General features: G+C 39.3%; 1 protein-coding gene across 1 annotated transcript in view; it reads right to left on the reverse strand.

The window, feature by feature from the left end:
• LOC140749420 (progestin and adipoQ receptor family member 3) overlaps nt 1-13070 on the reverse strand; it is a 30452-nt gene extending 17382 nt beyond the window's left edge. The window contains exons 1-3 of the mRNA XM_073082450.1: nt 12680-13070; nt 11900-12123; nt 9377-9533 (exon numbers count right to left, since the gene is read on the reverse strand). Of these exons, the coding sequence (XP_072938551.1) occupies nt 9377-9533; nt 11900-12123; nt 12680-12760 (462 nt within the window). The 5' untranslated portion in view covers nt 12761-13070. The remainder of the gene's footprint in view (nt 1-9376; nt 9534-11899; nt 12124-12679) is intronic.
• Between the last annotated feature and the right edge of the window lie 943 nt (nt 13071-14013).

Genomic DNA, 14013 nt, shown 5'->3' on the forward strand with positions numbered 1-14013 from the left:
GATTATTGACATGTGAAATGACGTAACTTGTACGTTTTTTGTAATATTTTCGAGAATAACTTCGTAACTAATTAAGATATGAATATAAAACTTATGTAGCTAAATAGGGCTAATTATAAGGATTCCAACCATGTATGATACATGTATGTAACTTTTGGAAATTAAATAAAGAAAGGGTGAAAACTAGGTCAGCCAAAGTGAAAATGACACGAAAATGGGCCTAAAAAAGCGCGGCTCTCTTTACGGTATTGCTCTGGGGTAGCTCAGAAAACCAGTTTTCCGGCCTTAGCATGGTCTCAGCAGAGAAGAATACGAAGAAGACTCCTGAAGAAGAAGAAGACTCCCGAAGAAGAAGAAGACTCCTGAAGAAGAAGAAGACTCCTGGGGAAGAAGAAGACTCCTGGGGAAGAAAAGGAAGATCTGAAGACGGAAGCGTTCCTGTGCAAGAAGAGGAAGTAGGGGTTAGGTCGGGATAGGGAAGAGGCTTTGGCTGGCCTACACTCTTGTTTCTATTGCACGTCAATTATTGTTTCTATTGCACGTCACCCCTTCCCCGCACCTACCCTCTCTACGGCACGGGACAGGCGCAACTCCCCGACGCGACGACTATCACCACGAGCGGGCTTCCGGCGCCGGACGGAAGAAGGCCGTCCGTACAACATCACGCCCGCACCCCTATACGGTCGCAGGTTAGGTGGCGGCGTGGCATACCACCACACCGCCGAACACAGCGCCCCGCGACAACAGCTGGTCCTTCGAGCCGGATCATCGTGCTGGTCGTCACATCGTCGGGTTACTGACGCCGCCATGCCAGTCACACGGAGCCAGAGGAGAACCTCGTCGCCGAACCAGTCGACTGCACCCCGCGCCACGGAAAGCGCGCAGGGGACAACTGACTCTTCGGGGACATCGGGCACCGCAACTGAGGGTACGCTTACAACATATGAGTCTAGAGTCACTTCAGGCACCTTGGCAACTGTTCCAGCTGCTCCAGGTGTTCCAGCTGCTCCAACTGCTGCAACAGCTGGAACCCGGAAAACGCGGTCGGTGAAGTCAACGAAACGTCGGGAGATGGAAGCCAAGCTGGAATTGGCGCGCCGACAGCTGGAAGAAGCAAAGGCAGCTGCAGAACTCGCCAAGGCGCAGTGGGAGCTGGTCCAGATGGAGAATGAAGAGTCCGAGGTCGAGGACGAAGACTGGTCGCATAACGCGAACATCCACACATGGGTTCAGTCGACGATGGAGAGGATGTCCGGGGAGGGGCATCAGGGGGAGGTGTCCGGGGAGGGGCACCGACTGGGGGCGTCCGGGGAGGGGCGAGCCAGTCAACCTCCAGTCACTATCGTCAAGCCTGAAGACCAAGCGGAACCTTCAAGCAACGGGACCAAGGAATTGGCTGAGGCCATCATGAAGGCCATTAGTGTTGCTCCAAGGAATGCATCGCAACCTAACTACGTACATGAATTACCCGACTTCGATGGAAGAAGCGAAGAGTGGATCGCCTTCAGGACGGTATATGAGGACACCGCACCGCTGTTTACGGATGCACAGAATATGGCGCGGCTGCGGCGGTCAATTAAGGGCACGGCAAGGGAGGCTATCAAGAGCCTATTATATTCAGAGTGCCCTCCTGAAGAAGTAATAGAAGCTCTTCATCGAAGGTTTGGAAGACCAGAAGCCCTGATCCTGATGGAACTGGAAAAGGTAAAGAATCTTCCTAGGATCAACGAAAATGCGCGCGACATCTGCGTGTTCGCCAGTCGAGTGAACAACACCGTCGCGACAATACGGGGGCTAAGAAGACCGCAGTATCTACACTCACCGGAAATGGTAAGGATTATCCTGGGTAAGATGCCGGCGGTATTGCAGTATCGGTGGTATGACTTCGCCGCCGACGCAGAAGATCAAGATCCAGACCTGGTGCATTTGATGAAGTTCCTCAACAGGGAAGCGGACCGGTGTGGACCATACGCGACGCAGGAGACTACGCAGCAGCCGCGCCAGCCTCCAAGACGTCAATTCACGAACACCACGTCCGAACAAATAGAAGAAAAGAAGACCTGTCCACATTGCCAGTACGAGCATCACCTCTTCGAATGTCGCAAATTTCTACAGCTGCCAATGAAGGAACGGTGGGACGTCGCTACCAAGTTGAAGATGTGTTTCAAGTGTCTCCAAGGACGACATCGGAAGGAAACATGTCGGCGTCCACCGTGCAAGACATGTAAGCGGTGGCATCACTTCGTGCTTCATGAAGAACGATGGGATCACCCGAAGTCCGAAGAGAAGAAAGAAATTGCGAATAACGTCATGCTCCCGGTGAACACTGCAAGGACAGCGAAGGCATATTTGAAGATGGTTCCTGTTGAGCTTTATGGACCGAAGGGAACTGCCCGGATACTGGCGTTACTGGATGAGGGGTCAACTGTCACGCTTCTCGACTCTGCGGTTGCAAGACAAATCGGCCTCAAAGGACCCGTGGAAGCACTCACCTTGGAGACCGTAGGTGGGAAGACCATCTCCAAGCAAGATTCAATGAGGGTCAACGTCAGATTGAAGGGAATGCACCAGATCAAGAAGAGAACCATCACTGGGGCCCGTACGATAGATGACATCAACCTGACGCCTCAGAGATTGGAAATAAGAAGGATTGAAGAATGCGCTCATCTCAAGCCAATGTCGAAACAATTGTATTATGAAGAAGAGTCACCCAAGTTGTTAATCGGACAAGACAATTGGGAGCTCATCGTGTCCAGAGCCACACGCAAGGGGAAAAGAGGTCAACCCGTAGCATCATTGACCTACCTAGGGTGGGTGCTACACGGGTCCGATGGAGCAGCATCAAGACCTGTGAACTTCGTAACCTGCGCGCACGTGTCTTCTAAAGAAGAGGATATAGAAAAGGTCAAGGAACATTTCGCCGTAGAATCGTTGGGGATCCAGCCACGTCGACCGACCACAGACATAGAAGAAAGGGCTCTGGCAATTTTAGAAGAAACGACAAAGAGATTGGATAATGGGCGCTTGGAGACCGGCTTGCTATGGAAAAACAAGGAAGAGAAAATGCCCGACAATTACAAGCAAGCGGAAAACCGGTTAAGGAACATCGAAAAGAAACTGGATGGGGATCCGGCACTGAAGCAGGATTATGAAAGTCGGGTAAAGAATCTCGATAGTAACGACGCAACGAGGGAAGTGCCCAAGGACTTCGGGAGCGGACACAGATGGTTCAACGGACCTTCATTCCTGGCACAAGAGGAGGAAGATTGGCCGAAACCACGTACTTTCAAGGCGGAGCCCACGGGAGAAGAGAAGAAGAGGTCAACTGTGGGGGCAACGAAGCCCGTTGATCGGCATCCAACTCCGAACCCAGTCAAGTTTTCAAGTTGGACTCGACTAGTAAGAGCGACCGCGAGGGTACTACAGTTCGTCAACCTGTGCCGAAAGAAGAAACACGCAGTGAACGTGTCCCGCAAGTCTGAGCGTCAAGATCCTACCTGGAAAAGGAATAAGAAGAAAGCCAAGGTAGCAATGAAGCCCGTGAACAAGAACACCCAAGAAAGAAGATTCATTCCCCTCGAACCCGACCAAATAAAAGAAGCCGAAAAGATCCTATTACGAAGAAGCCAAGAAGAGAGCTTCCAAGATGAAGTACGCTGCGTCAAGAAGATGAAGCCATTCGAGAAGAATAGCAGGCTTAAGAAATTGGATGTCGTCATGGAAGATGGATTACTACGACTCCGAGGAAGAATCGACGCGGCAAGACACACTCGGCAAGATAAGAAACCTGTGGTGTTAGACAGCAAGCACCACATCACCAGACTGCTCATCGCGTACTACCATGAAGTATTCAACCATGGTAACCACGCGACGGTGATCAACGAGTTGAGGCAGCGCTATTGGATCCTGGGACTACGGTCTGCGGTGAGAGCGACGGTTCATCGGTGTCAGTGGTGCAAGGTGTACCGCGGCACGCCACGACTCCAGCCGATGGGGAATCTCCCGCTGGAACGGTTGCGGCATGGGGAACCGCCGTTCACATACACCGCCGTGGACTACTTCGGGCCCATGAGCATCACGGTGGGTCGGCGTCATGAGAAGAGGTGGGGCGCTCTGTTTACGTGCCTCACAACCAGAGCCGTCCACGTGGAACTGGCAGCATCTCTGTCAACGGACTCCATGATCCTGGCGCTACGAAGAATGGCAGCAAGAAGGGGGATGCCGAAGACGATCTTCAGCGACAACGGCACCAACTTCGTGGGGGCCAACAAGGAACTTCAAGAAGCCCTCGCCAGCCTCAACAAAGAAGACCTAATCACTACAGCCGAGCGGATGAGCATCAGATGGAAATTCATACCACCTGGGGCTCCGAACATGGGCGGGGCATGGGAGCGCCTGGTCCGTTCCATCAAAACGGCCTTGGCGGTCACCCTCAAGGAAAGGCATCCCAAGGAAGAAGTCCTGCACACTCTGCTATTGGAGGCGGAGCACCTGGTGAACTCAAGACCTCTTATCGAAGCCGACGAAGACAACGAAGAAGGTGCCCTCACTCCCAATCACTTCTTAATTGGGAGATCCTGCGGCACAAGATTGGGAACATTCACCGACGAAGACCTCACCGGCCGGCGCACATGGAGGACGGCGCAGCGACTAGCCGACCACTTCTGGAGCAGATGGGTGAAAGAGTATCTTCCAACTCTGATCCCGAGAAGAGTCGACGCGAGAGCTGCCACAAGGGACTTGCAGTGTGGAGACACGGTCCTAATAGTGGACTCCACGCTGCCACGAGGAGCCTGGCCGAGGGGTGAGGTGGTCCGAACCTTCCCTGGGCCTGACGGTCGCACCAGGGTACTGGAAGTGCGCACTACGGGGGGCGTGTTGAAACGTCCCAGCTCCAAGTTGGTGCTACTGGTACCAGCACGACGTGATGAAGAGCAAGCGGTCGACGACACAGGCGGTGGAGCATCGACCAGCGAGCCAGACTGCGGGGAGGCGGTCGTCACGTCGAGCCACGAGCATGGAGTCGCCGGGCCAGGAGTTGGTGCTACGCACGAGGGGGAGGATGTCGGCGACTAATGAATGATATTTAATTAATAATTGTAATTAACTTGTTTTTATGTCTGTCTAAATATGTTTTATGAGTTAAATAAGAAAAATACATTACGTAAGTTTTAAGTTTAGGGATAAGACACGGTAGATGGCGCTATCGGTCGCATTTGTAGTATTTTATTAGAGTTTTTACGTATTTTTATGAAAACAGTATTTAAGGTTAGGTTTTTGAGTTTTATACATGTTTTATATTTCTAAAGTTTATGTTATCTCCTAGAATATGTTTCTAGCTTCATATTGATGTAAGAATAATAAGAATCAATTATGATAATTTCGAGATAATTAGGATTATTGACATGTGAAATGACGTAACTTGTACGTTTTTTGTAATATTTTCGAGAATAACTTCGTAACTAATTAAGATATGAATATAAAACTTATGTAGCTAAATAGGGCTAATTATAAGGATTCCAACCATGTATGATACATGTATGTAACTTTTGGAAATTAAATAAAGAAAGGGTGAAAACTAGGTCAGCCAAAGTGAAAATGACACGAAAATGGGCCTAAAAAAGCGCGGCTCTCTTTACGGTATTGCTCTGGGGTAGCTCAGAAAACCAGTTTTCCGGCCTTAGCATGGTCTCAGCAGAGAAGAATACGAAGAAGACTCCTGAAGAAGAAGAAGACTCCCGAAGAAGAAGAAGACTCCTGAAGAAGAAGAAGACTCCTGGGGAAGAAGAAGACTCCTGGGGAAGAAAAGGAAGATCTGAAGACGGAAGCGTTCCTGTGCAAGAAGAGGAAGTAGGGGTTAGGTCGGGATAGGGAAGAGGCTTTGGCTGGCCTACACTCTTGTTTCTATTGCACGTCAATTATTGTTTCTATTGCACGTCACCCCTTCCCCGCACCTACCCTCTCTACGGCACGGGACAGGCGCAACTCCCCGACGCGACGACTATCACCACGAGCGGGCTTCCGGCGCCGGACGGAAGAAGGCCGTCCGTACAACATCACGCCCGCACCCCTATACGGTCGCAGGTTAGGTGGCGGCGTGGCATACCACCACACCGCCGAACACAGCGCCCCGCGACAACAATAATTGTGCAAAAAATGTGGGGCGCTTTATGAAAACTGATAAATGGAGCACCCCATGTTTTTTTTTCACAATTATACTATTTACTGTTACTTAATTGACAATGGCAACGGTTCATTTCGGAGACAACGGCACGAAGCATCGAAAAAAGGGACTGTCCTGTAAAAACGGGACGTATGGTGGCTTTCCCATTGATCCGCATGCTTGTCAAAGACAAAGAAATAATGGAACTGAAGGTAAAAAATGTCCAAAACTGTCGATAATAGTTTTAGTATGTCGTTTACGTAGAAATGTTATAGTACAGTTTAACTAAATAAATTATTATTATATAAAAATATAATTTGAAAGAATGTATCTATACAGATGTATCGACTGGTTTCAAATATACGATTTAAAAATTGTTTATATTTATTATCATAGATTAGTAAATATTACTCACTCCTAACAAGAAAATGTACCCAGTTTTGAGAATTGAAATAGTTGCGTAAAAAAGTTTTGCCACGTCTCCGTGCTAAAATGTCTCTAAAATATTTGAAATAATTATTTATTTATTATGTAAATTACGCAGTATTAGTTATTTATTCGTAAATTTTCTCTAAAAATGTTTTTATTTGACAAGAATTCAAAAAAGAACTTACTATTAAGCCGTTTCTGGCTTATTTCAATTTCAAGGCGGCGAAGTATCTTTACTAATCTATGTTTATTATTATCAGTTTTATTTTACACACGACCAATAATTGCAAAGTTGTGTAAATTTTATAAATGTACTAGCTGACCCAGCAAACATTGTGTTGCCATATAAATAAAAAAAATGTTAAGGGTGAACAACCCTTATCACTTAAGAGATATGAAAAATAGATAGTAGCCAATTCTCAGACTTACTGAATATGCATATAAATTTTGGTGAAAATCAGTAAAGCCGTTTCAAAATCAGTAAAGAGTAGGTACAGTAACTAACATTGTGACATGAGAATTTTATATATAAGATTCTAATTTTACCGTGGTATTTTTGAGGATTAATTTCTGGCTATACAAAGATTGTTTATTAAATTATGTTTAGGTTAAGGAAGAAATACGACCTTAATGATTGAAATATTTATTCAATTAAAGAAATTTTAAAATACCGTATACTATCCTATATAAATTTTATGGTAATATTTTTTATTATTTACCACAGATATCGAAGGAAATTTAAAGATTAGGATACAGAATTTCCCATATATCGATTTTATTTTATTAAAATAAACCATAAAATGTTATATTTTGACTAAAAACACACTAATATAAAAATTAAGCAGTGGGATCTTAAACTATAACATACTACATATGAACATCGTCAGATTCAATAAAATGTCACTTCTGTTCTGTTGATCTATGACCATGCATTTTGCGTCTTTATCACTTTCATTGACAAAAACATACTTTGTCTCTTTCTGGTTACTCACGTAATCATGGCGGATCGAACACGAAAAATAAACAAAATTTAATAATTTCTCTTCATTTACGTGTGATAGGTGATTCCATGAAGTTTGTTTCTTTTTCGAACATAATTTTTGCATTTACGCATTGCACAAGAAGGCATTTTGAGGCTTTAAATTCAAAATAATGACGTTTAACGTGTTCAGTGACATTCGTGTGTATTACTACGCCGCGCGAGAGCGACTGGACTTGGCTGGAGTCGTTTTACACCACTTGTCGTATTTTGTATGTTTCAAGTTTTGCCCGCTTGTGGCGGATCTTTAGTTATAGATCAATGGACACTAAAAGTTTATTTGTATGTACGAGTATTTGACGTATATATACATACATAGTTTTGGGTCAATAGTGTCAATACAAGGCGTGTATATCCATTCTTAGATGTTTTGAAGTTGCCCAAAAAGGCATTCCCATTAACAAATTTAAATACGGCACTATTGTAAAAGCCTGTTACAATGAGTATGGTCATGGGTAATGAGCAAAGGAAAGTATGTGGCATATAAGTACATCTTATTACATACATGCCGCATAACTTATCTTGTTCATCTTAACGCAATACTTATGAATTGCTAATAAGAACGTGATTGTATTTAAAAATAAATAATTATGTACCTACTATTTGCGCACGTATTGTGTCTCTACATTTCGATACCTTAATTCGCAAATCAGCCAACTCCACTTTTTGTCCAAATGTTTTTTTTTATTTATTTTGATAGTAAATGGCGTTGAACGTTATCAAAATAAATAAAAAAACATTTGGACAAAAAGTGGTGTTGGCTGATTTGCGAATTAAGGTATCGATTTATAAAAACATTTCATTAATATTTATTTTTCAAATTTTTCAAATTAATTCTGAGTGAAGAAATTACATAAGATATATCATTGCTTAATAAAAACAAAATGAGTTAAACATAGACCCTAAAGTGGTTGAAGTATTTTTCTATAATTTACAAAAAAACTCTATGCAACTCCGAAAACAAGATCTACAAAGGTTTAAGTTACTCAACATTAAAAAAATCATTTGAATGTACTGCTAGTTATTTTATTATATTAATATGTATATTTTGTATAGTCTATTAATATATTTTTTCGATAAATAAACCATATGTCATATAATATACCAAGTGTAAATTGTATTGATATAATACCACTTGAACAAAGAAAAAGAAATACCTACCCATTCCTTGTTCAGAAATCAATTACTACATAAGTGGAAGAGTTAGCATTGTGATACTGATACCAACTCGCACTTCTTGTTAACACCCTACGTCAAACATTAATAGCTTGAATGAACAACAATGGAAAGATGTATACACGCCACATACACGTTGGTATTTGTGCGATATTATTCTTCGTGGAAATTGTGGATACAATTATCAGAACGCTATTTCAGCTACTTGAAGATTCTCTTAAGAATTCAACAAGGCGACAGCGATCTATAAACATAATTTTGAGTAACTTTTGTATATGTTCGCTAGGAATTATATAATTCTACTAAGGACTAAGGTGGAAAAAACTCATGTCTCTGTCTTCAAATCAAAATATAATACTGCTACAAGGACGAAAATAGTAAGTTTCAGTAGTATAAGGTTTATATACAACGTCTACACGTCGTAGATAAAACTTATCTTTGACAAAATGTCTCTGTCTCAAAACCTTTAGAATACAGATATAGTGGTCTTAACGGAATATAACCACAAAGGATCTTACCACTAACGTTTTCCTACATCCAATACGTATTGATAACATAATATTACTCACCAGGAAACAGGAGAAGAGTATCGCTGCGACCGTCTTATCGGTCATCGTGGCGTGGATATTGATGATCGCGAGGTCGTTGATAGTGAGGAACAGCAAGAGAAAGAAGCCAAATATATGCGTCCATATGTTCATCGTTTCGTTCGTCCACCAGAATATACTGAAAGAAATATTACGATTAACTTTGTGGAGACGAATCCTACGCATGACTTATTTGCGGATAATATGGAGACAAACCCCAAACAAGGTGTATTTACGGATTTTTTCTGCAGCTATATATGTATTTAACAGTATTAAGCGTAACTGCGTTCTGATTTGAACGGTACGGTGGGAAAAAGATACAAAGCATTAAAACGTAGTCTCCAGAATTAGCGATGCATTTGTGGCCGACCACAAGAAAGCGTCCAATCCTATCTGGAGTTGATTAGAAGTTTATTTTAATATGCACAAGTCAATATTCCTTTGCTACGTCTTCAATTATTGAAATTATAAAATAATTTAATTGGTTAAAAATATGGTCCGAATGCCTGCAGTTTTGTTGGTACTTAAATTAACAAATAATAACTTCTTGCATCAGAGAATCGATGTGATTACTATATCGGTATACAATTTAGTGAGTAGGTACAGGTTTCGATTTCCGGCTAAGTAGACTAAATATTTCAATAACAATGATATCCCAATTTCTGATGTTATGTGTAGATACTTGTCATTATGTGTATGTATAAATTGGGAACAACGAATTCCAGTTTACGAAACCCTTTAAATTTAAAAAAGACATAAATAGTGATATTGCCCTAAGTAGCCTACGGCATGGGTACAGCGCAAATTGAGTTCTAGAACATTTACTAACACAAAGGAGGCACAGCAAGTTGGTCTCCCAAAGGATTTGTTGATGAGTGAAGATTGGTCGGTCCATTCAAACGAGGAAGTCGCGCACAATACGTTACGCAAGGCCTATCTCATCGGGTAAGTCATTGCGTGACTTACAAACGCGAAATCAATGATTCTTCAACTGACCTTTAAGTTAAATCAATCAGTAGATCGGATTCAAGTACAAAAATTACATAATTTAATGCTAATACTATGAAATAGTATTAACATTAAATTATGAAATAGTATTAGCAAAAATTACATAATTTAATTTTTGTAGTAGTTCACTACTTGGTACTTGGTAGATGAAAAACGAACTTCACCAATTTCAAGGTCAGACAACTTGTTATAATTCACATGTGTAGATAAAGATAGATGCAAATCTATCACATGTATCACATGTGTGTTGTGTACACAAAACCGCCTAAAAACATTTGTAGCGATTAAATATTATGCTACAATCCCAAGTTATATGATCTGTAACATTTAAACTCGAACTTTAATTACGCAAAAAAAAACGCAACATAATGTTCTTTGGATGCTTCAATTATTTGTTATAAGAAATTTTAAAACAAAATTTTAATCATTAAAGATATAAATCCGGCAATAAAATTACATTGCAATATTTTTTAAAACATTTTTGGGAAGTAGTACTTTGCATTTTTATTTTTAAGTTAATATACCAATAATTATATTTGTTTAAATCTATTAATACAAGGCAAGCACACATTGCAAGGTAACAGAACAATTTGTAAAATATTGGCTTAAAGTTAAGCAATCGAAATAGGCGACGATAAATAATGTATGAAATCCAATAACTCAAGTTCAAGTAGAACACACTACTGAATATGTAATTAACAACACCAATATGCCTCGGAGAATTGGATTTAACATTTTAGATATATGTACCTACATTTTTTTAATAATATAAACTGCTGCTACTGATAAATTTTTGTATGTCATGGTAAGTGGCTATTGCTGCCCACGGATATCTGTAATTAACCCCAGATAAGATTAGATCCTACCAGAGGTGGGCAATAGATGCACTGCAACCTCTGAGGACTACGCTGAAATGCCTCTGATAAGTATGTCTCCTTAACACACACTTCAAAGCACAGCAGGGCTTAACATTGCTGTTATTAGACAAAAATAGTTCTCTATACACATTCTTAGTTTTTACTACATAAGAGTTTTAAAGAACAAGCCTTTAACTATGACGCATAAAGATAAATTCTTTGCACCATCTAGAACCATAAGTGAAGTACCATAAAAAAAATCTTTTATTGTTCCGAAGGTACAAATCTTTATTATAATCACTTAAAAATATGAGTTTTTGTAATCAAATAAAACTTTCTTTATTCTTCAAGTATTTTCTTTATTGCTTACCCTTAGTTGTATTATGAATACTAGTTATTTTAGTTACAGGTCTTACTTTTTATAGTCTGGATAATATAAATAAATAGGATAGGATAGGATAGGATAGGATAATATAAATAAATAGGATAATATAAATATCAACAATGTCATAGATTAGTGAAACCTTATGTAAACCCTATTCCCCTATATATTTTTATGCATCCCCTATATATTGTTTTATAAAACCACTAACAGTATTATGTTGTAATAATATTTAATTAGGTACAAAAATAAACCTACCTCTCCCAACAGAGCTTTGTAGGTAAAAGTTTCCGATAGCCATCTCGAATGAATGGATTATGTTGCAAGTACTCTGGGGCTTGTTCGAACTTGAGAAGTTGCCTGTAGTTCATATACTCTACATCCTCCTTGGTTAAGTTGTTATTGTCTTCAAGTTTCTTGCCTCGTCGAAGCAATGTGCTGTTGGTGCAGTAGTCTCGATCTGATCTGCAATTATCTTCTACCTGTAAAGAATTTTGACTTAAGACTTATTGGAGCTAAAATGTATTTTCGTTAATGTATAGAATAACATGAGTATAACACATTTTTAATTTATTTTTTACTAAAGTCTATATTCATTTTAATTTTATAATTCCAAATAGGTAATTTACTTATAATTCATGTAAGTATTAGTACTTACAACTGTTGGCCAACACAAAGCAAAGTTAAGATAAATTGGAGAGTACTATAAACTGCTGCTACTGATAAATTTAACAGCAAAGGTGTGAAAATATAATCTAACATATGAAATTAATTCTAATTCTAATGTTTAATATATTATATACACACTAAATATAATACAATAATATCTAATGATTCTAGAATATTTTTTTTTTCATAAATATTCATATATAAGTCAAATTCTATTATACAAAATATAATATTAAAATATAATTGTAACATTTCTTATTCGAAAGTATGAAGACAAAATTAATAACCTACTTTCATATAAATTTATGAGCCATTTATTAAGTATTAGTTAAAAATTAAAAGTGTGTGAAATTAACTATAAAACCTTACCTTTTCCATTGGCATGAACTGAACAGTCTCAGCTTGGCATTCGCTGATTTTTCTAGTTACTGTTATAGTCATTTTTACCATATATAAATAAAATAAATATTTATGAGATAAAAACAAATAACACTGTATTGGACCGATTTTAGTTTGAAGTGTTCGCTTCGCTTGCAATTTACATTCGTTTATTCAAACGCTGATTTGTAAACATCACAAACTTATTAAATGCTAATATTACGTTATTTCGAAACTTGAATTCGACACTTCCATTCACTAAAACGAAACATTACTGAGAGAGATTTTCAAATAATATGATAGCAATGGACACAACATTTCAAACAAAACAATCTCACAAACTGAAACGTAATGTGACGTCTGACGTGAGCAACGATACAGCAATGACACTGACTTAAGACTTTATCGGTTGATTGAAATATCGATATTTCTATCGAGAGCCGATACGATATTAACATATAATCGATGATAAAACATGAATACCATTTATTATTGAAAATTTAGTTTAACAATCTTTGAAACTTTGTCGAAAAAAATACACAGGTCCTCCTTTTATACATTATGTGGAGGTTTAAATTGGCTAGTTGTCACTTTTTTTTAATTAGGTCCTGTATTTGGTATGGTTCGATTCGATATAATATTATATATTTTATATAAAATAATTGTAACACTTTATTGCAACAAACTTACAATATATCTACATTCCATTATTTATAAAAAAAACACATTTACAATAACTATATTATAACTATATGTATGTACATAATAATATATACAAAAAAGGGAAATAAACACATTAATCACTATAAATAAAACAAACCATCTAAAATAGCCGTGTGAGGCATGGTTCCCAAAACGCTAGCGGCGTTCCCTTGCTGCATTGATATAATATATTGATGTGAGTTCAAGTACCTATAGATTTATCTACCATCTATATTTATAGACCAAAGAATGTACATAGTAACCTCTAACGAAAAGTGATGACTGAGTGAGTTGAGGGTTGTTGCAATAGGGATGCCGATTTGAAATCTATTATTAAAAGAATCGTGTTTTTACCAAAAATATCGATTTTTAACGATTTAAACGATACTAGTAAAATTACCATTTTGTACTTTGCAGACGAAGTTTGCAGAGGTAAAAACGATATGAAACAATATAACATTATATTTTTCATATTTATACATCAGGATGTAATATCACGATTCATGAAGTAATATATTTTTTTCTGCCTTTAATCATATAAAATCATAAAGTAAGTGTACACGTATTTAAGTAGTTATTATTTATTTTAAAAAGGTTACTATACTCCGAGTATAGTAACCTAT

This window comes from Epargyreus clarus, unplaced genomic scaffold (genome assembly GCF_041222505.1).
Source record: "Epargyreus clarus isolate Ecla_fem2 unplaced genomic scaffold, WU_Ecla_fem_2.2 ptg000018l, whole genome shotgun sequence".
Classification (NCBI taxonomy): domain Eukaryota; kingdom Metazoa; phylum Arthropoda; class Insecta; order Lepidoptera; family Hesperiidae; genus Epargyreus; species Epargyreus clarus.